We start from the raw sequence: 23770 nt of genomic DNA, 5'->3' as shown, positions 1-23770 counted from the left end.
TGAGTGTGTGTGGTAGATGTGAATAGGCTTTTATTTTATATATACTGTAGCCTAAATGTTTTTCTCTATTGAATATCCCAACCAGGGACAGGAGTTAATAAATAAATAAATAAATAAATAAATAAATAAATGTATACATACATACATACATACATACATACATACATACATACATGTAAAACTGTAAAGCACTATTTTTCAGCTTTTATTTTTTTACATTTTATTTTGAAACCGGAAAAGGAGAGGAGAAAAGTAGTTGCCACGGCAACATGTAAACTGTGCTAATGAACAAGGCTAACGCTTAGCCTACAGGACTACTCATTGGCTTTTAGTGTCCTTTAACCACAGGGTTTAAAGAATATTCTGTGAAACTGGATTTATTTCTCAGTGTTTCTAAACCTGTTGCCTTTTTTAACGACGTTTGACAGAGTCGGTTCCTTAAATAAATAAGCTAATAAATAATTTAGTCCGCTGTCATGTCGGAGCAAACACAAACCCAAGAACAGAGTGTAAAAGAAGAGGATGAGGAGGAGGAAAACACGGACAACATTCAAGTACACGGACAGGACACGGAAAATGAACCGCCAGAGGACGACAAAGAGCTGGAGAGGCAGCGAGAGGAGCCGCAGGAGGACCCGGCCACAGGTGAGTGTTTGTCCGGTGAAGACAGGTGAGCAGTGGGCGGAAGTGAGGATGGTCCGGGGAACTCAGAAATATGTGTTTCTTTGATTTTATAAATGGCAGAAAACAGCAAAAATCCAGTCATAAGTGTATTATCCCTTACACTATTTATTCTCCAGTATTAGTATATTCCACATAATGATCCATAGATGAGAACTGAAGAGACACTAAACATTAAAACGCCCCTTTTGTCCTTTTTCATGTCCTATCTGGAAATAACCCCTGTGCCAGGCACAAAAAAAAAAAAAAAAAAAAAAGTGGTCGGATTGTTAAAGATTTGTATTTTGGACTCTAAGATTTGTTTTTTTTAATTTGCATCCTAATTTAATTCATTACAATTAAAAATGTACCATTTAGGTGCCAGTTTTGATCATATACCAGTAACTACTTTATTAAAAACTTTGACTTTGGTGCAGTATTAGTTTTTGTATAATGTCACACTGAACAAAATAGTTTGATTGCTATGCTTTTGAAGCTACAACACAAACAGATCAACCTGTAAATGCTAAGGCCAGAAAAACAGATGTTACAGACTCAACAGCAACAGGTAGCTTAAGGTCCAGTGTTAACAGAACTACTGCTACTTGAAGTCACAGATCTAGAGTCTCTTGCAGACTTTGTATCTTTTGACGTTTGTCTGTGTGTCTGGTTGCAGTGAAGGTGGTGCTGGTGCCAGAGGGTCATGTGATGACTGTAGCCTTTGCTATTGGTCTCAGCATTCAAGAGCTGAAATGTCACCTGGCCTCAGAGCTCCGAGTTCCTGCAGAGGTGCTGCAGATTTCTCTTGATGGTAAGTCCATGTCTCCAGCAACAAATACTGAGATGATGGTGGACGGTGAAGGATTTGATTCAAGATATGCTCTTGTGCAGTCATTGCACTCACACTCAGAAGAAGGTACTTTCTTTCCTGTTATTTTTTTGCATGAGCTGGCAATAAAGTGTGATCTGTTTAGATGCACTAAGTCACAAGTACAGACAAACTTAACATGCTTGAAAGAAAAGAGCTAAATGGATTAAGGAGTTATTAAAGCTGATGTCCAGCTGATGAAATGAGATTTGAGCCAGGTGTGGAGGTACTCTGACTTAGAAAAACACTCTTCTACTGATGTGAATCATGTTTTACAGAAAAGAGATCTATGAAGACTTTTGATCAAGAATTGTTGATTTGAAGACTGTTACAACATAGGTATTCACCAGTCCATACTTAAGCCACATAGCTATAATTCTAAGGACAGAACACAGAATGCTCAGTGAGGTTAAAAAAAAAAAAAAGAAAAAAGTGGGTGCCAGGCACAACAAACCCCACCCCTCGGACATATTGTAGCTTATTTTGCCATCGATCCAACTGTGGTCATCATGTCTATGTGTGTGCTGATGTCAGCATATCAATTGCCTCTATATATGTGCCAAGTGCAAAGTAAATTGAGACAAAAATTATGTTTTTTTTAGACATGTGAAATTTCGCCCATTACAAGTAAATATGAGAAGAAAAAAGATTTTAAAAATTCATAATAAATTTGAACTTTGACCTACTTTTCCAAAATGTAATGACTTCTATTCTGGGTCACTGGTTTTCTATGAACCCAATTTGGTATAAATTCAAGCAATAGTTTTGCTGCTAGAGTGTTAACAAACAAACAAACCGAACCGAAAACAATATCCCTTGCGTCCCCTTTGGGGTTAATAAATAAAAATAACGTCACAGCAGAAGGGTTGAAGGAATCAAATGAACAGGTTAACATCCGTGTGTAGAGGTCATTTCAAAGGGTTCACATACTTCCTCTTGCCACTGTAAATGTCTGTACTTTCACATTTTAACTGCTATAATAATTGCCTCATACTTCCTGTTTATTATAATCTAATATATCTACTTTGTTTTTTGTTTTTTTTTTTACAAGCTCTTCCAAATATAACAGCATGTGTCCGACTATCTACAGAAGATTTACCAGTTTGTACTTGTTTTTTCAGGCAGGGTAGTAGAGGAGCAGCAGAGCCTTATGGAGCTTGGGGTCCGGCCTCATGGCTCCACCCGGATAGAGATGAGCTCCATCGACCCAAACACTCACCCACTCCGTCCTGTTCGGCCTCCGGAGCAGGATAACATGCCAGACGTCATCACTGTCCGAGTCCAACCAGGTCTGAACATGTCTATTTCTGTACTTACTGTGTATCTATAGAATCTTCAAAATTCTGAATAACAGCAACTCTTCCACAAACTCAGTTCTGTAACAACGTCTCATGTTTTAATTACTAAACATGAAACTTTTACACACCGGTTTCTCTCTCTCTCTCTTTCCAGGTGACGGAGTCTTCCAGGAGGTGGTGGTGGAGATCGAGCGCCCCCCCTCAGCAGAAAGCTTTCCTGGGTGGATACAGACATCGACTGACAAATGCGGAGTATCACCATGCCACCACCCAGACCCTGCCCAGGAGGAGACCGGATAAAGGTGTGATCATCTTTAACCGTGAAACACAGGTATACTGCAGAGCTTCAACACAAATGATAACATAAAACACACACATGTACACATGAGATAAACCCTGAAAGTGAATGAAACCAGTCCAGTGGTTTAAAGCTCAGCATGTGGGGTGTAAAGTAAAGTAAAGTAAAGTAAATTTTATTTATAGAGCACTTTTCACAGACAGAGTCACAAAGTGCTTTATCAATTCAAATCAGAATGTGTATTTAATGTGGGTGTATTTAAAGGTCACTCCTTACAACAAAACATAGCATTCTCATTCAGCCATGAAACAATGCACGAATCTATATGTGCAGATTAAGCAGTTTAATTACAGCTAGAGGGAAAGAAAGAGTAAATGAGCTTATTTAATACGATGACAGAAGAAGAATACCAGGACAACACCTCCCTGTTGAGCATTCATTTTAATTAGCATGATTCTGACTTTAATCTTCAATACATCCATAAAATGTGCACATTGTTAGTAGATAATGGAAGTCTGAGTCATAAACATACCAGGGGATTTACATATATCACTGATGCATTCACTGTTTCATTTATTCACATAGAAATTCACATTTAACCAATAATATAAACGTTGGTATGTTTAAAGACATGGTATGAATCTGATATGAAAAACAAACAAAACAAGTGTGCCAGGCACAACAAACCCCGCCCCTCACACGTATTGTAGCTTATTTTGGCATCGATCCAGCTGATGTCATCATGGTCTATGTGTGGTGATGTCAGCATATCAATTACCTCTATATATGTGCAAAGTTTGAAGTAAGTTGAAACCAAATTTATGTTTTTACAGACATTTGAAATTCGTCCATTATAAGTAAATGGGAGAAGAAAAAAGATTTCAAAAATTCAGAAAACATTTAAACTTTGACCTACTTTCCCTAAAATGTAATCACGTGTATTTTGGGTCACTGGCAATCTATAAACCCAATTGGTATGAATTCAACCAATAGTTTTGCTGCTAGAGTGTTAACAACAAAAGAAACAAAAAAAAAATAAACCAAAAAATTACCCCTTACCCCCCCTTCGTGGGGCATGGTAAAAAAATAGCCTGGTTCCAAAGCCAAAAGCTTGAAACTTTAATTCTGTTATGAAAAATTCAGGTTAAAAAAGTCATTAACCTATTACAAATGTCAAGCAGATGTGTTAAGTATGATGGTATTAATTTGACCAAGCAGGAAACCAAAATGTAAAATTCTTAAAATCAGACATCACCTCTGCTGTTGAGGCATAACCTGTAGTTTATTACATCTACAGCAGGTGTGATTGATATTACTGACCTGTTCTTTTTTATGGACATTAGCTCATCAGCCAGGTCTTATAAATTTGTGGTAGGACAATACAAGCTTGGCTTCTTCCTACATTTTGGACATAAAATGTTGTTAGAGAGCCACAATGAAGTAGTTGTGGACTCTGTGTGACATTTTGGTGCTTTTCTTTGTTTATTTATTTCCTTCATTAATCCGGAGTGTTCCATTTAAATTTGTCATTTCTCTTTGCCTTTTGTTCACCTTTATATTTTATTCCTACTTATGTTTAAAATAAAGTTTATCACCATCATTTGATAGATTGAATATAATCCCATTCCAAAATATTATGATAATATAATTTTGGGATAATGTCATATGATGTCCCCACTGAAGATTCACATCTTTTTCCTGGAATTTAAAGTCCATTTTCACAAGAACTTTAACAACTAACCTCCCGAGAAGTTGGTTTACAGAGTTACTAGGCAACTCTTTAGAATCTGGAGCACTTCATTGTCATCAGATGACAGTATCAGTGGTGTTATTCTTAACAAAGTTATCTGGATAACTAAACAAATGTGCTTCATGGAACAGAGACAAAACTGCTCTGAGTTCCAGTTGAAATTTTAATACCTTCAAACTAATCCAGCTATGGGAATGAATGCTTGGAAATGAAATTCAGGGATCTTCTGGGAATAAAAATCCATTATTAAGGGCTTATGACAGCTGCTGGTTTCAGTCCGCACTGTGCGTATGGAAAATACCTGGTCCAACATCTGCTGTCAAGCCATGTCACAACCATAACCTCAGCCTTTGTCACTACGTTAGAGGCAGGGAAAAAGCCTCTTTTGGATGAGAAATATGGAGTTAAGGAAGTCAACTTTTACCTACATCAATATACATGGTAAATTTCCAGAAAACTACTGAAATTTGCTATCCTTTTAGTCCTACTGATTGGTTTACCTTAATAAGAATAAAAAAATGTAATGAATGAAAAATCTAAATATTATTACAAATATGTACAGTAATATTAGAGTGTTTCTGTCCTATTTTTTTTTTACCCATGTTACAAAAAACTTTTGCCAAAGAACATAAAAAACACAGATCTGAAAACATTGACATGAATCAATAATAGAAACAGACACATTTATCAGACATTTCCAAAGTTTTCAAAGGCAAGATTTAAAAAGATGACAGCTTCAGTGAAGAAAAATATAATCAAATAAACCCTAATCCTCCTCAAATATTTATGCTCTGGGTAAAAAAAATATCAATGAATGGTCTGATTTTCCTCATCAGAGTTTAGGACATTTATGTTCACTGTCTCAGGGAAGGTGTTGTATCCTTTGTTCATTATTATTTATTTATGGGTTATATTTCATGATTTACATTCAGATAGTTTAAATATATTAGATAGATAGATAGATAGATAGATAGATAGATAGATAGATAGATAGATAGATAGATAGATAGATAGATAGATAGATAGATAGATAGATAGATAGATAGATAGATAGATAGATAGATAGATAGATAGATAGATAGATAGATAGATAGATAGAGTTAAAAGTAAAGTTACTTCTACATGATTTATTACTGATATGCTATGTTCACATTTAGACCACTAGGGGGTGTTTTTGTTTACATGTCAGTTGAGACGAGGTCAAAGTTTGAACCGTAGAAGGAGGAAGTGCCAGTTGAAAAACAGAGAGGTTATTTATGTGCCGTTAGTCATCATTCATGTGCTGTTGATCATCGTTTTTTAATGTACTGTGATAGTCTTTTCATCAGTTAAAACCAGGAAGACAGCGACAAGTCCTGCTTTGTTTTTTCATAGAAGGTGCAGCTAAGTCCTACTACCATTTACCAAGAACTGATATATACCAGTATCCATGAAGCCCAGTGTTTGGTTCTGATACATCTCTCTGCCCTTGTGTCCTTGTGTGTTATCTCTTTACCATAATGGCACAAGTTTCACCAAAAAAAAAATACATGTAAAAAATGTACAGAAGCAAACTACTCACAATATTCATCCATTATTCTTTTATTATTAATCAAAAAAAAAAAAAAAAAATTTCAATTTTCAAATAATATCTACATGATCATAGGAAATATGAACTAGTCCAAGGCAGAACAACACACAACATCAAAACCCCACCCACCCAAAGGCTCAGAGAGAAGGAAGAATAAAGAAATAAATATATTAAAAAAATAATAATAATAAAATAAAGAGAAAAAGAGGGCACACAGTTAAAAACTAATTCCTTATTCTGTTGTTAAAAATTGAATTACAGTTTATAATTTGGAAATTTGCTCAGCCCAAAAAAAAAAAAAACAGACTTTCAGAATGTATTGTTTCAGTGGCTAAATTGCAGAGACATTTAAACAAAAGCGACTTCAGTGTGTCTCATTATCAGATGGAGGTATGACTCACCCTCACCTTTACTCTGTGTCATGCACCACATATTTTGCTAATGATGATGCTCAGGTCATTACTGATGTTCATACATGAAGACACACGAGGCTGCGGTAATGAGACGTCCTCAGCTGCGTGTTGCTGTGTGGTGTTGTCAGTGTTACATGTATGATGAGCTGACCTGTCACCTACTGCAAACACTGTTTACACACTACAGCGTCTCATCATCCTGTCCTCCCACCATTTATTTCATACGACACAAACTCACAAAGGAATCTGTATCATCTATAGTCACACAGGGGAGCTTGTGCTTTTAATATTCCATTTAAGTATTATCATTACCAGCATTTAAAATTTAATGATAGGACCATTTTAAGAAAGGAGGCCACAAGGAAAGGAATCAGAAATGAGATTGTGCAGCTATTAACCCGTAAAGACTCAGAGTTACTTTTGTGTCAGTTCCCAAATGAATTTTTCTCTCTGGCCAACATTTCTTAAGTGATTTATCACCGATTATTATAATATTATCCTCTGTATTTTGCATTTTTCACTGTAAATCATGTATTTTCTTTTATTTAATTTCCTATATTTAATTTAGATGCTCATGAAAATGCAGAGTAAATTCAAAGGTTATTATATCAAAACAGAGAAAACTGAAGAAAAAGCAACTTTTTCAACAAAGATATCATTAACTCAGTGGTTTCCAACCTTTTTTGGCTCGTGACCCCATTTTAACATTACAAATTTCTGGTGACCCCAGACATTCAGAACAGAGACTTTTTTTTGGCTAAAATTAATTTGTTTTTGATCATGTAATAGTTTGCTATACTATGTTGCAAATAAACGTTAATTTTAGACAACATTTAGACTATATAATGTACATTTTATGAATAAGTTTTAATTTTTTAATTTTTTTAAAATAAATTATTAGAAAATTCAGGCGACCCCAGACATTCAAAATGGCGACATTTGATTTGCTAAAATTCATTTGTTTTTGATCGTGTAATAGTTTGCTATAATATGTTGCAAATAAACATTCATTTTAGGAAACATTTAGGCCATATAATGTAAATTTTTACTAGTAAGTTTTAATTTTTTATCAATTACTAGAAATTTCAGGCGTCCCCATTTGAATTCCAGGCGACCCCACGTGGGGTCCCGACCCCAAGGTTGAAAATCACTACATTAACTGAACATAAAACAAACATACCCGACCACTGTCATTTATAAGACTCCATGGGTTTTACTGGTGAATCAATGTTGTAGAAGATGATAGGGTTTCCATGGTAACTGCGGAGCCTCTAAACATCCAAATGGGTCATATCTGATGACCATGAAAATACAAAAACTGTATTTTACACCAATTATTAACTTGTATTGATAGGACTAATGGATCAACAGGTATTAAATAGTTTAGTTCAGTCGATGCCTTTGGTCACTAATGGAGGTTTGGGTCTTTATGGTTGATTGCCATGTTATGATGGGTATTTTTAAAATGTATTCATTACTGATGTCATTGTAATGTTTCATTTAGATTACGGAAGTGACTCTGTTTAAGTGTAACTGTGAATTGATTTTTCATTCATTCAAAACACTTAGCTACTTAAAGTGGACTTAATCCATGAACGGCTAAGTAGTTGGTCATTTGACCAAACATTCAACCTTAGTGGAACAAAAATAAACGTCAAAATGTTAACCCTTCAGGTGCCGGAGTTGAAAAAAAAAAAATGCAGTTTTGATGTCAAGATTTCAGGCTATGTTGGTAATTTTTAGTAAAACTGAACTTTGAACATATTTACATGGACGTTTTCTTTGTGTTTTTGTTTTTTTTTTTTTTTCATCTTATTCCTAAAATAAATGAACTTAAACACCGTAGAAAGCAAATGCAGTAAATTTTGGTAGCTTTTTATCCAAGCAGCAGAGTAGCCAAATCTGTCTTTATCTATCAAAACTAAAACTAAATAAACTTTACCTACTTACTTACTAAACCACACCTTTCATACTCAGTTTTCTCCTTCACTTTGAATAGAAACATGCCCTGAGATGGTGTTAGGATTGAAGGGGCACATGTCCACCATTTATAGGTTTGGAGGTGGTAACACGACTTGGTAACTCTATCTGGAGCTATGGTCTGTTTTCCAGTTATGTTGCTCGTCAAAATATTGCAACTTTGGCACTTAAAGGTTAATTCGAGTTTGCAGTTAAGTTTTTAGAGATGGGAAAAAGCCTTTTTTTTTAGGAAAGCATTGGGTGACCTGTACAATAATACTGCAGTCTCTTTTTTGCCACCTATGGATGTGAGGTAAACCTTGTATTCCTGCCCTGGCTGTGTGAAAACTTCATCCTCTCATGTGCACACGCATTCCTTACTTTGGCACAGGTACCCTTTTGCACTTTTTTCAAGTGCAAAAATATAGAGTATTCTTTTAGATTTCAGAATGAACACAGACAATAAAATAATCCCTTTAACACAATGTAATTATTTCAGTATGTAGCATTCTGGTTTGCATCTTCAGTTGTACCTAAACTAAAAACAGTAACTCATATTTTGTATTATAAATGTAATATCATATGTATTCTGTTACTCTCCAATGCCACAATGCCCATAAAATGAAGCCACTCTTTTTCTATAATTCAAACTAAGTTTTGGGTTTCAAGATTAAGGTTGAAGATTATAAAGATCCAAGACTGATATTGTCCATGGAGAAATGGACATTTGACACATTTAATATAACATTCAATCATTTAATTAGGTTAGGGAGTGGAACTAGACCAAAACCTTCCTGAAAAATGATCTGCGTTGGTCTCTGACTTTAAAAGTCATTAATAAAAATCCTTGACTAAAACCTTTTTAGGCTCCTGGAGCACCATTAATCTATGTCACAACAAGCCTGGGAATGGAAGGATGTTCTCACCAGTTCATTTTGTCTGCATCGAACCTCAATTAACAGCCTTGTGCCTCTGACCTTGAGATGTTCACAGCCATCCTGCTCATTTGCATTACACCACTCATCTCTATCAGTATAAAGAGGAGCAGGAAACTCGTCTCTGCTCAGGCAAACATATTATAATCCTTTCATTCTTGCGGCAGATAAGAGATTAGACGTCACATCAGCTGCCACTTGAGTGAATTAAACGTATGCTTAAAATTAAAAAAAACAAACCTTCACATATTTATTCACTCCTGAAAGACATGATTAACCAGGCAGTGAACCGTCCATCATTAGAGGAAGAATGGATTTTAATCAGTCACATTCAAATGCTTCCTTGACATTTCCTTCACTTGCATTTGTGTCAATAGTGTGTCACTGTCTTCAGACTGTAAAGACACTTGAAAAGTCTCAAGCTACTCCGTGTTCAGCCTCCACCCAGACGTCTGGAATTGGTTGTTACATCTCCTGTATGAACGACAAACTGGTCACCCCTGGAAGATACATGACTGCTGCTGAGTATCATGACAGACGGCTGAAAGCTGTGGGTCAACGATGGGGCTATCTATCTATCTATCTATCTATCTATCTATCTATCTATCTATCTATCTATCTATCTATCTATCTATCTATCTATCTATCTATCTATCTATCTATCTATCTATCTATCTATCTATCTATCTGTCTGTCTGTCTGTCTGTCTGTCTGTCTGTCTGTCTGTCTGTCTGTCTGTCTGTCTGTCTGTCTGTCTGTCTGTCTGTCTGTCTGTCTGCCAACCAGCCTATTAAACTATTTCCTTGTTATTTAAGGCATTATACACAATCATTTGTACAAGTGGTGCCAGGCACAACAAACCCCGCCCCTCGAATGCATTGTAACTTACTTTGGCATCGATCCAGCTGATGTCAGCATATCACTTGCCTCTATAAATGTGCCAAGTTTGAAGTAAATTGAAACAAATTTGATATTTTTGTAGACATTTGAAATTTCACCCATTATAAGTAAATGGGAGAAAAAATATTTTTAAAAAGTTATTAAAAATTTGAAGTTTGACCTACTTTTCCCAAAATATAATCAGATCTATTCTGTGTTACTGGCAATCTATAAACCCAATTTGGTATGAATTCAACCCATAGTTTTGCGGCTACAGACATTTGAAATTTTGGCCATTATAAGTGAATGGGGGAAAAAGAAAAAGATTTTAAAAATTCAGAAAAAAAAAAAATGTAACTTTGACCTACTGTTCCCAAAATCTAATCAGATCTCTTCTGGGTCACTAGTACTCTATAAACTCAATTTGGTATGAATTCAACTAACAGTTTTGCTAACAAACAAACATACAAACAGACAAACGGAACCAAAAACAATTCCCTTGCCTGCCCTTTGGGGTAATAAATAAATGAAGGATTCAGTCTATATATTTTGTGTTGTTTCTGTGTCTCTCATCACTTCCCAGGTGATCTATCTGCAGACATGCACCCGACGCTGGTTGGCTCAGCAGAAAGTGGAGTGTATAAAGCGGGAGCGGGATCGGCGTCTGGCCTGGCTGGAGATGCGTGAAAGACAGAGGTTGGAAGAGAAGAAGGAACAAATGAGAGATCGCCGCCAACGCTTCTGGAACCCACAGAAGAGGGAGGACTTCAACCTGATGTACCAGGCGCTGGAGAGTAAGATGGATGGGTGACACTTTAAGGGGGAGGGAAGGTTTTACTAGTTCTTTCTCAGCTTCTTTTTTTTTTTTTTTTTGATGTTTCAGAGTGGAGATGTGAGGAGGAGGAGCAGATAAATTCCACCTTGAGAGGAGCTGAGAAGAAGGCAGCACTCTGCTTTTTGTTGGAGAAGGAGATCACTTTCATCATGCAATAGGACGCCATCGCATCGCTGTCCACAACAACAACTATGACCAAACTGTCAGGAACATTCTAGATAAGGTCAGAGGTCTCTGCTCCTGGTGTTTCCCACTTAATATTCTCCATATTTGAGTGTTGCCTGCACTTAAATCCTACTCAACTTGGGTCTAATCTTGGTTTATACTAAGGTATAATGAAAAAAAATAAATTTAAAGTTTAAAGGCTTAATATGTGCAGCTGAGGCATGCATTTATAGAACATATTGTCATTATAATCTAAAGTTGACATATAAAAAAAAACCCTCAATAACCACCTGTCCACAACTTTTTGTCAATTGTTTGTTGATAAAAAAAGCTGCATAAAGCTTTGCAGAAAGTCATGCATATAACAAAAGCATTACACACATCAACATTATTTACAATAACATGTAACATTTGCTCATTTTTGGATTAAGGTCAAGGTCAAGGTTACTTTATTTATACCCGTAGGTAGATTTGTTTTGCAGTCTAGGTGATTGCTTTGGTATTACAACAAGACATACATTGAACATGTAAGACAGGTACTTGATCAAGCTTACAGACAGGACAAAAAGACAGGGCAAAAAGTGCTCAGTGTTCCACCATTCATCAGAATAGCAGCATGGATAAGTAAAAGAATAAAATAAATAAATAAGATCACATAAATAAAAACAAGATGCAATAGAACACAATAAAAACCAGAAAAGATAAAAACAATCCGGGATAAAACCAGGATAAGAACATAAAATTTAAAAATTTGAAGTCACAATAATAATAATAGAGCAAAGAAATGGGATAAATGACTAAAATAAGTTAGTAAAGTGCAATGTCACTATTTCTTATTGAGCTCAGTAACTGTGACAAGAACAAAACTGTTTTTATAAACGCTGTGTCCTGCACCTTGGGACTAAGAACCTCCGTCCAGAGGAAAGGAGCTGAAATTCACCTCGTAAAGGATGGGAGTCATTATTAAGAATTGATGAAGCCATCCTCTGTACTTGTTTAGTGTACAGGGAGGCGGGACAAGACTGGGACTCACCAATCAGGCAACTGGACCATCTCACTATTTGATTCAGTGAGTTTCTCTCTGCAACTGAGGTCTGACCGAACCACACCACCAGGCAAAAAGATAAAACAGACTCAGTAAAGGAACGATAAAACAAAGTTAAAATGGTTCGGTCAATGTGGAAGTGTGCCAGTTTTCTAAGGCAGTGAAGGCGCTGATGGCCCTTTTTACACACAGATCTGCAGTTTTCATTAAAACTCAGTTTTTCATCAATTATCATCCCAAGGTATTTGTATGATTGCACTTGCTCTATAGTCTAACCTTTAATTAAAGTGACTCCGTGCCTGTCCTGTTGTTTTCTAAAATCAATGATCATATCTTTTGTTTTAGATATGTTCAGGTGAAGGTAGGACTCCTCACACCACTGGACAAAGTCATCAATGACAGGGCCGTGACTGGTCTCCCCCTCTCTGAGTAGGCTGACAATGACTGAGTACTAATGATACTTAATGATGGCCCTGTTTTCATATTCACTCTGACACGTATTTGTGTAGAGAATGTATAATAATGGTGACAGGACACAGCCTTGAGGAGAACTAGTGGAGGAGAACACTGGGTTGGACAGAACCCCATTAATCCTCACTCTTTGTGACCTGTCTGTTAAAAAGTCTAAAATCCAGCCCATCAGATTTTTACTGATCTTAAACTGTTCTGAAAGCCTTTTGATTAAAATGTGGGGCTGAATTGTAATTAAAAGCGGAGGAGAAGTCTATAAATAAAAGCCTTGCAGACAAGAAATATTAATGGGTTTGTATTTAACCCAAAAAGGCCCAAACAGCCAGCGATGACCATTGTCATTGATTCAGCTCTATGGGTTAACTGGTGAACTAATGCTGTAGAACAGGGGTGTCAACTCATGTTAGTTTAGGGGGCCACATAAATCCCAATATGACCTGCAGTGGGGCTGGCTCATTAAAATAATAACATAATAATACATAAATAATATCAATTCCAAAATTTGTATGTCTTATTTCTATGTTTAGAGTGACAAAAGTAAAATTATTTTATCAAAATTTTACATCTACAAACTATCCTTTAAAAAAATGTGGAAAAACATGAACAATCATGACCAAAGTGAAATTTCTTAAGAAAAGAAGTGCAATTTTAACAATTTATGCCATAATTTGGCCTCAGCTTCTCATTTTCGCATGTTCATTACAACATACAGATCACAGTAGATCTACAAATACACAAAACATTTAATAACAGACAGAAAATTGGTAAAATTACTCTTAATTCTCTTAAGACATTTTAGGTTGTTCATATTTGTTCAGTTTTCATTTTTTGTAAAAGGCTAGTCTGTAAATGTAAACATTTTTAGTAATTTTGCTTTTTTTGCACTAAAACAAAGAGAGAAATTTGTGGTTTTTATTATTTATAGTTTATAATGATAGTATTTTACTGGTCTGACCCACTTTAGATGGAATTGACCTAAAATTATTTTGACACCAGTGATTGTTAATATCTTCAGTGTATTTTTTGCATATCACAAATTCATCTCAAGGGCCAGATTGGACCCTTTGGCGGGCCGGATTTGGCCCCCGGGCCGCATGTTTGACACCTGTGCTGTAGAAGATGACAGTGTCCAAACGGGTCATATCTGATGATATCTGACACAAAACCATCTACTGATCTAAAATGTTTAATAACTTCTGATCAATTAATCCTGTTAATCCATGTAAACAATTGGTGTAAAATACAGTTTGTCGTCTTTTCATGGTCATCAGATATGACCAATTTGGACGTTCAGAGGCTCCGTAGTGAACATGGAAACACAGTCATCTTCTACAACATTGATTCACCAGTAAAACCCATGGAGTTGGATCAGTGACAGTGGATGGAGACACTGTGTTGCTGAGAAAGTCACTTCCTTCTTCAGTTTTTCCTGTTTTTAATATCATCTTCAACTTTAATCTGAGTTTTTATGAACATCCACATTATCAGTAAGTTAAATATAGGAAAATATCTGATGTTCACTGAAAAAGCACAAAAAACAGTGGATCAGGACATAATAAATTGTGATAAATCACTTAAGAAAAGTTAAATATAGAGAAAAATAAGAATTTGGAACTGCCACAAAAGTAACACTGTGACTTTTATGGGTAAATATCTGAACTTTTAGAACTGAGCACACTACTACCACTACTATTTCACCACTATAATCCTCATAACTGCATAACCCTGCCACTACAGTAATACTGACACTATAAAGGGTGTGTGTTCCAGTCTGCAGCTCCTCACCGATGGCTAGCAAAAGATGGACAAATGGTCGAGATGGACACTGAGCACACTATCAGAGCCAGAGAACTGCGAGATCTGTACAACAGCATCAGCCTGTCACCTGTTAAAAAGGAGGAGCGGCTCCATGTCCTGATGACACTCAAACACACCGTCATGGTACAGTACCATATACTACAAACACATCTATACTGCTATATTTTGCAATTCTACGCTATAAACATTACTACCAATGAAACTGTGCTGGATGCTTGTCTGTCTGGTGAACTGTTATTCTAAGATCTACAAGCGATAATCTGAAGTTTTAATCAACATTTAACTCACAAAGAAATTAAAGTTTGAGCCATTGATAGTGCCGGAAAAAAAATCACAGGAACACACTACAAACCAGAAGAATGGTCTTTCAATCCCTGACCAATGTCCATGTTTTACAGTTTCTTCTAAACTCCTAGTCATTGTATCACTAGTGTGTGAATGTTCAAGTGTGTGTGCAAATGGGTAAATGTAGCAGAGCTGTCTAAACCCATAAAGACCCAAACATCCACTGACGACCAAAAGCGTCTACTGAGCTAAAGTGTTTAATACTTTTTTATCCACTAATCCTATCAATACATGTAAATAATAGGTGTAAAATGCAGTTTGTCATCTTTTCATGGTCATCAGATATGACCCATTTGGATGTTCAGAGGCTCTGTAGTTACCGTGGAAACATTGTCATCTTCTATAACACTGATTCACCAGTAAAACCCATGGAGTTGGATTAATGACAGTGGATGGGCACAGTTGGTTTATATTCAGTTAAAGACATATTTTACTGAAAGTCTCTTTTTCTTAAGCTTTCTCTGTTTTTATATAATTACCCTCAAATGTTATCTCAGCAAAGTACATGATCTGTAAATTAAAAATGTCTGATTTTCACACAAAAAAGCTAAATACAGAGGATAATATTATGATAAATGGTGATAACTCACTTAGGAAAGGTTAACTAGTGTGAAAAATTAACTTGGAAATTGAAACAAAAGTAGCACTGGGTCTTTTTGGATTAATGGTAGAAAGGAGCTATGTATGTGTAAATCCATGTACTACTTATCAATGCATATTATTCTGACATGGACTATTCTGAGCATTCTTTTGTTTTGAGATATGTTTGTTGAATTTTCAAAATACAGAACAAAGATAATACACACAGGTATTCACACACAAAGAAAAAAAAAAAAAAAGGAAATTAAACAAATCCCACTTAACCTTCCCAAACCCCTTGCTGTCACCAGATATCTGTATGCATCTACAATATGACACTATAGAAATAAATAAAATTACATATCATAGAGCATTACATACATATTACATATACATCTTAAGTTGTTATGGACTTTGTACATGTGTTGTAGGATTGTCAAAAAAAGGTTAAGAAAGATTTCCACACTTTATGAAACTTCTGCTATTCTGAGCATTCTTTTGGTACTTTTACTGATTTTTGGATAAAAGTATTTTCAAAATACATACAAAATGTTTTGCACTCATTTAAAAAAGGTTTGAAATGCAGAACTTGCACTACTTGTGAAAAAGTATTTGTATGTATGTGTTGAGTGGTGTTGTTATTATTTTGGTACTAGATCTCACAAACCTTCACACGACCTACACAAAGATAATCCCCACAGTATAATTATTTTTTCACAGCCAAACTTATGTCCACATGTTGTTTTTGCACAATGCCAGTGTGAGAGAGGTCTGGCTGAACTCATTATCTTTCTGGAATAGAAGGAAAAACTCTCTGACTTGTTTGTATTTCTTGAAATCTGTCATAGTTTTGGGTGGTGTTAGGAGGAAATGGTGCTTTTGTAAATAGCACTTGTATAAATTAATCTCTATATAATATACTACAAAGAAAGAAAGAAAAGAGCTGTCCTGACTTGTAGCCTGAGCCTAATCTTCATCAGTGACTACAGTAGCACAGTTCCAGATTGACTATTTTATTCATACATGTCATTATGATTGGACAGGAGCATGACTGTCAGCTGACCCGGGACCTTGTAGAGTTGATTGACAGGGAGGTGGACCTGATGACTCGAGGGATTAAGGCAGCCAGTCTGGTGGGTCTGCGGAGAAGAATCAGCACTTTGTTCCTTCAGTACATCAAAACACCAGCATTTAACCCTGAAATAGCCAAGCTGCTGAAGGTGAGCCAAGAGCAAATACCGTAAACCTCAGGTGTTAAACATACGGCCTGTGGGCCAAAACCAGTCCACCAAAGGGTCCAGTCCGGCCCGTTAGATGAATTTGTGAAATGCAAAAATTGTACTGAATCTATTAACAGTCAAGGATGTCAAAATTATTTTAGTTCAAGTTCCACAGTCAGGCCAGTATGATCTCAAGTACATTAGACCAGTAAAATAGTATCATAATAAACTATAAATAATGACAATTCCAAATTTTTCTCTTTTAGTATAAAAAAGTAAAATTACATAAAAATGTTTACATTTAGAAAAAAAATGTGAATAATCTGAACAAATATAAACAACCTGAAATGTCTTAACTCTTTCCCCGCCAGAGCATTTTCCAGTGAGTTGGTAGCCAGCGCCAGCCGTTTTGGTCATTTTCACTAATCTTTGGAGGCTCACTGAAAATGTTGTGTTAGGAGTATGTGAACACTGAATACATCAAAAGAAAGAACAGAACTTCAACTTTTAAACACAAAAAACTATTTTATTCTATCTTTATTCGTTCGTGAGATATAAACATTTGAATATTGGTCATTTTCAGGAAAAAAATGAATTTTGAGCAAAAAGCTGAGAAAATTGCATTTTTTTCAAAGATATTGATTTTCAAGAGAAAACTGATTTCCTATTTACATTTTTGACTCTTTCTTATTTACCAACAGTAACGCTGTCTTCAAAATCACAAAATAAAATAATAATAACAGCAATAATAGTAACAAACAGCTCTAAGATATCCCATCATTCCACAAAATGTTAGGGGAATCCACACCAAACTTTAGACCGAACATCTTCTAAAGCACCAGGTTCCTTCTAAACTTTGCACATTTACATACATCAGTTATAAGTCTAACACATAGTAGTTTAGCTTTTGGATATAAACACCTCAATATTCCTCATTTTCAAGAAAAAAAAGAAACAAATGCACTAAATACTGTAGATTTCTGGCCTTTGGCTGCACCAGGTCCTCCTGTTGGACCAGCTGCTGTGTTTGATCTGTAAATAATTCTATGGACATCTAGTTATTTATCTCTGTATGAATATATGTATTTATTTATTCATACAAAAGCCAAATCAAACAGTGTCTTCCCTGTGTCCTGCTGACATTCTACAGCTGAATCTGTTCTGTGTCCTCAGTCTGAATCTGAACTCACTCTAACAGATGAACACTAGCTTTCCTTTGTCTTGTCCCATGTCTGTATGTCTGTCTTCCTCCTTGAATGTCCTCTACAAATGTCTCTTTTCTCTTCCTCCTGTCTGTCATTTTCTCCGTGTTGCTCTGTGCCCCCGCCCCCCCCCCCCCCCCCCCCCCCCCCCCCCGCACCTCCGTGTCGGACCTGAGCCGCTCCTTGTTTCCCGTGTTCCGTGTCCGTCTCCCTCACCTTCTATTTCTCCGTTCCTGTCTCTAAATGGTTCTTCTGTAGCTCCATCACATATTGAATTGTCAGACTCTGTCTCCATAATCATCTTTAAGGCTTTTGAAACTGCGCGCGGTTCCTGCACAGTCTGCACTTCCTCATTCAGTGACTGCCGCTGGATGCGTTGCCATGGGATACGGAGACTCCAGTGCAAAAACGTTGAACCCGGCCCGTCATTTTTCCGAAAAAGTTGCTTAATTGTTTGTTTTTGGACTAAGGAAAGTAATTCACATGATCCACAACACCTCCAACTACAGTATAACAGTGAAAACACGGATTGACGGAAAATCTCGTCATTGGCGGGGAAGCGTTGGGAAGCAATTGACGGAATATCTCGTCAATGGCGGGGAAAGAGTTAAGAGAAGTAGGTGTAATGTTACTAATATTCTGCCTCTTACTAAATGTTTTGTGTATTTTGTTACTGTTGGGCAGAAACCTCATAAGTCCATTTTTTGTCTTTTTTTTTTCTCATAAAACAATTCTGTTGGTCAATCTTTACATTGGCCTGATGGTTTTAGAAATATTAATCAATGAAAAGTGTTGAAAATGGCTTGTGACTGCATCTCTTAACTCCATTCATTTATTTAGAGTGTATACATGATTTTCCAGTTTCCTGAAAAAATAACGAAAAAATAACATAAGAGGTTTCCACCCGACAGCAACGATTTGTAAATCCACTGTGATCTGTAAGTTGTAACGCACATGTAAATGATAAACTGAGGCATTGTTAAAATTGCACTTACATTTCTTAAGACACTTCAGGTTGTTCATGTTATTCACATTTTAATGAAACTTTGTAGATGTAAACACTTTCATAATGTAATTTTATTTTTTTCACTGCTATTATTTTACTGGTCCAGCTCACTTCACATTGGGCTGAATGTGTCCCACACCGCTGCCATAAACACTAAACTGTACATTTTAGACAAACCTACGGACAAAGTGAATAGGTATAAATATCTCAATATAATCTAAAACAGGGGTGTCAAACTCATTTTAGTTCTGGGGCCACATACAGACTAATATGATCTAAAGTGGGCCGGACCAGTAAAATAATACAAATAATAGGATAAGAACTTATAATTAATATCAACTCCAATATTTTTTCTTATATTTTTGAGTGAAACAAGTCAAATGTTTATATCTGTGAACTGTACTCGAACATATCACGAAGAAACATGAACAACCTGAAAATTCTTAAGAAAAATAAGTGCAATTTTAAGAATATTATGCCGTAGTTTATCATTTATACATGTACATCACAGCTTACAGACCACAGTGGATCTACAAATACACAAAACATTTAGTAAAAGGCAGATTGTTGGTAAAACTCCATATACTTCTCTTAAGAAATTTCAGGTTGTTCACATTTTTTTGTAAAAGGTTAGTCTGTAAATGTAAATATTTGTGTAATTTTACCTTTTTTACACTAAAACAAAGAGAGAGATTTGTGGTTTTCTTTATTTATAGGTTATTATGATTGTATTTTACTGGTCTGACCCACTTTAGATTGAACTGACCTAAAATGATTTTAACATCCTTGATTGTTAATATCTTCAGTGTAAATTTTGCATTTCACAAATTCATCCCACAGGCCGGATTTGGCCCCCGGGCTGCATGTTTGACACCTGTGATCTGAAACATCTCTCAGGTTCCTCAGAATCCCTCCGAGCTGAGGAGCGACATGTTCCTCTGCCGTAGCTGTGGTCGCCACCTCGGCTCTGCCAACTTCAGCCGATCTGCCAGCGCCGGCTTCAGCAACCGGTGCAGAGACTGTACCAGACTGGACAATATTTCACGAGGCCGCAATGACTTTTCCTGCTACAAAAACATCCTCAAGAAACTGAGAGACTATGAACAGCAGCTCGACACAGACGCAAAGATCCCCTTCCTGCTACAGGTGAAAAAAAAAAAAAGCCACTTGTTATGTTTGTGTTAGTTGAATATGTTGTTTTTTCTATCATGGCGGTACCCTCACACTGATGCTTCTGTTTTCCTTTCAGGTGGAGGACATGCAGTATCTGGTTAAGGTCATCTGGACATCCCGCTCAGCTCTCAGTGCTGACAGTGATCTCTACAACCTGGTGTTTGTCCGCTGGGATCGTCAAAGGAACTGGAGCCCCTGGAACTGCATCCTTCTGTCCAAAGAAGAGACAGCAGCTCACCTGGAGCTGGAGGATGTCAGCGAGGTCTGTGCATGGAAAAAAGGACTGCTGCATATAGTAGCTGTTTTCTATGAAGCACATATCCAAACAAAACTATTTCAGGACATTGGGTAGAAAAATGGCAGGAGTGTGAACTGGCCCAGCTCAGCTCAAGCTGGCTGAAACATTCAGGTTTATATTCAGTGTTTTACAGGATGTCCAAAATTTAACACATTTTTTACAAAAGCAAGTGAATAGACAAATCTGTGGAAATTATTACAAAATGAAAATTAGATATTGAAGGTTTTTTTGCCTCATTTAATACACCTCTGTATGGACACCACTGGATTTCTTGCCGTGTTGGCTGTATCATAGCCTCATCAATGGTGTCACTGACATCAGTCATCTTTTACTTCAGGTTGTTGATGTCCCGTATCTTTGCTCAATACAAAATATCTTTAAAGGCGTGATATTTTGATTTTTTAAATGAAATTATGCGTTTTAAAAAATTTCCCTGTGGTCTACATAAACTGTAAATGCTATGCTTGGGTCTGAATTCTTCATTAATTCAACTCCACAGGTCCATCTTCAACCCTATTTCTGAGTAATGACACCAGAAAGGTCGTTTTGAGCGCTGGCCCTTTAAATGCACATGACCCCACCCCCTTCAGGTTGTTGGCTGTGCTGCTCTGTCCCCTTCAGCCAACAACTGAACATTTTAGGTAATCGGCTCAAAGTTTGGACATATTTTCAGTATGGACTACAACTGCTGCTGCTGACAAACAATTATGGCGGGAATGTTAGATGGAAGTCTTGACCTTATATGTGCAAATGTCGTGATGTAACTAGTTATCTAGTTATAGACATAACAAATTAAGAAGGAATTAAAATAGGTTGTAGAAATCCACTCGAATTTTGCTGGAATGAATATAAAGATAGCTTTGCAGCACCTGGAGGGTTCAAATTCAACCTTTTGAACTATTAGGGTCCAAATACACAAATAAATGTACCAAAGACTAATAAAAGTAGGTTTAGCAAAATATGACCCCTTTAACATAACCCCATATGAAGAAATCCATGGTAGTGATATCTGGTGAATGAGGAATTGGGCCATTCCTTCCAATCCACTGGTCTGGAAATGTTTGATTTATGAACCCACCAACATGCAGTCCCCAGTGTGGTGGTGCACTATCTACCTGGAAAATGACGGTTGGTTGAAGGTCATCCAGTTGGAGTTCCACATATTTAGTCAAAAAAAATCAAGGTAAACATTTGCAGTAACTGATCTCTCGTTGAAGAATAATAGACCAGGGATTCGATTGCATATGATCCTGCAATGTGATTTAAAAACTTCAATAACCTCTGAGTACGTAGAAAAAATTGGGTTAACATATCTCATTAGCTGCTTTTGTAATACATTTTTACCTCCACCAGGAGGTACTGTGATCACTTTGCTTTGTGTGTTTGCATGCGAGCGTGTTTGTTTGTTAGCAAGATAACTGAAAAAGTTATGGATGGATTTTCATGAAATTTTCAGGAAATGTTGATACTGGCACAAGGAAGAAATGATTCAATTTTGGTGGTGATCGGGGGGGGGGGGGGGGGGGGGGGGGCAGATCTGTCTTTGCGGAGGTCTGCTCTCTCCGAGTGCTTTTCTTGTTTAAATTGTAAAGAGACTTTGTGAACACCCTGTATAGTTTATTCTCTGTAGGGCTGTAGCTCACCTGTCACCTAAATTGTGCGGTTTTATTATCAAATGCACTGTAACTAAGGGTTTGGCTCTTATGAGGGTTATAAAATGAAAATATGGAGGCATTAAAGTCTGACCATGTTACGAAACCACTTCAGTTTGTTTTTACCCTTCACAATTTAAAACTCTAGGCACATACACAGGACAACTGAACCCAAATTCACTGAGCATTAGTAACCCAATAAAATACCTCATAGCACAGCTTATTTGAGATTTAGTGCAGCTTTTAATTTTCCCAAGAAATAGCACAAGGACATATACTGTTTTTATTTCCAGTGCATTGATGGATTAACCTTGGTGGTTAAGGATGTCCAGTTCTCTACATGGCATTTTCATGTGAGATTCTTGACTGTGTTTGTCCCATTGAGCATTAATTCCATCCAGCTGTTGCACAAACTGATTTGTCTCCTCTGTGCATGTGTGTGTGTGTGTGTGTGTGTGTGTGTGTGTGTGTGTGTGTGTGTGTTTTCAGGCTTACGGGCAAACATTTGTTCAGAGTATCAAACACAAACACTTGGTGGCCCTTCGACACTTCAGTCAGATCCCTGAGATGGCCAAGTACCTGGACTCCCAAATGACCACTACCCTGGGCAACCAGCTTGTCTCCAAGCCCATCACCATGGCAACAGGCAAGCATGTCACCAAGACTATACAAGACACGACTCATTAAGAAACACCCTGTGGTTTTATTACTTTTAAGCTTTTCTCCCTCCTGTATATGGTCTGTTTGTGCCGAGGATAATTCAAATAAAATGACTTTAAATCATTTAAATCTATTCTACTGTGTATTTCTATTTTATAATTAGGATGTTGTGATATGTGTGGACACATTTATTAGATACTGATAAAGAAAGAATGTTCTTCTTTATTTATTGTAATATTATCCTCTGTATTGTTCTATGTAAATCAGGTATTTTCCTATATTAAATTTACTGACCACTTAGATGTTCATAAAAACTCTGAGTAAATTCAAAGGGTGTTACGTCAGAACAAGTAACGCTGAAGAAAAGATTACTTTTTCACCACAATAACAACCTAAAAATAAAATGTCGACAGCCACTGCCATTTGTCAAACTACATGTGTTTTACTGGTGCATCAGTTCAAAGGATTATGCACTATAACACTGTTTCTGTTCCTAACATGTAATGGAGTTATTGAAGAAGTTTAAAACAATGTTGTAGAGTGGAAGTGGGATTTTGAGTTATTTGTCTTGTAGTTTGGTAAAATGTGACACTGGATTACTTTTCATGCACCCTTTTAACCCATAAAGACCCAAACATTCTACATCAACCAAAACCGTGTAATGATCTAAT

At 36.5% G+C, this 23770-nt stretch overlaps 1 protein-coding gene across 1 annotated transcript; it reads left to right on the top strand.

The window, feature by feature from the left end:
- Nucleotides 1-366: 366 nt before the first annotated feature.
- Nucleotides 367-23222, top strand: iqub (IQ motif and ubiquitin domain containing). The gene is given in 14 exon segments (XM_030137626.1): nucleotides 367-645; nucleotides 1337-1471; nucleotides 2650-2817; nucleotides 2981-3021; nucleotides 3023-3157; nucleotides 10146-10301; nucleotides 11214-11424; nucleotides 11514-11612; nucleotides 11615-11688; nucleotides 14917-15087; nucleotides 16932-17108; nucleotides 20214-20462; nucleotides 20566-20751; nucleotides 22929-23222. Coding segments are annotated over 14 exon segments (2169 nt in total). The 5' UTR covers nucleotides 367-476; the 3' UTR covers nucleotides 23127-23222.
- The last annotated feature ends 548 nt before the right edge of the window (nucleotides 23223-23770 follow it).

Source organism: Sphaeramia orbicularis, chromosome 6 (assembly GCF_902148855.1).
Source record: "Sphaeramia orbicularis chromosome 6, fSphaOr1.1, whole genome shotgun sequence".
Lineage (NCBI taxonomy): Eukaryota > Metazoa > Chordata > Actinopteri > Kurtiformes > Apogonidae > Sphaeramia > Sphaeramia orbicularis.
This window is presented reverse-complemented; position numbering and strand designations above follow the sequence as displayed.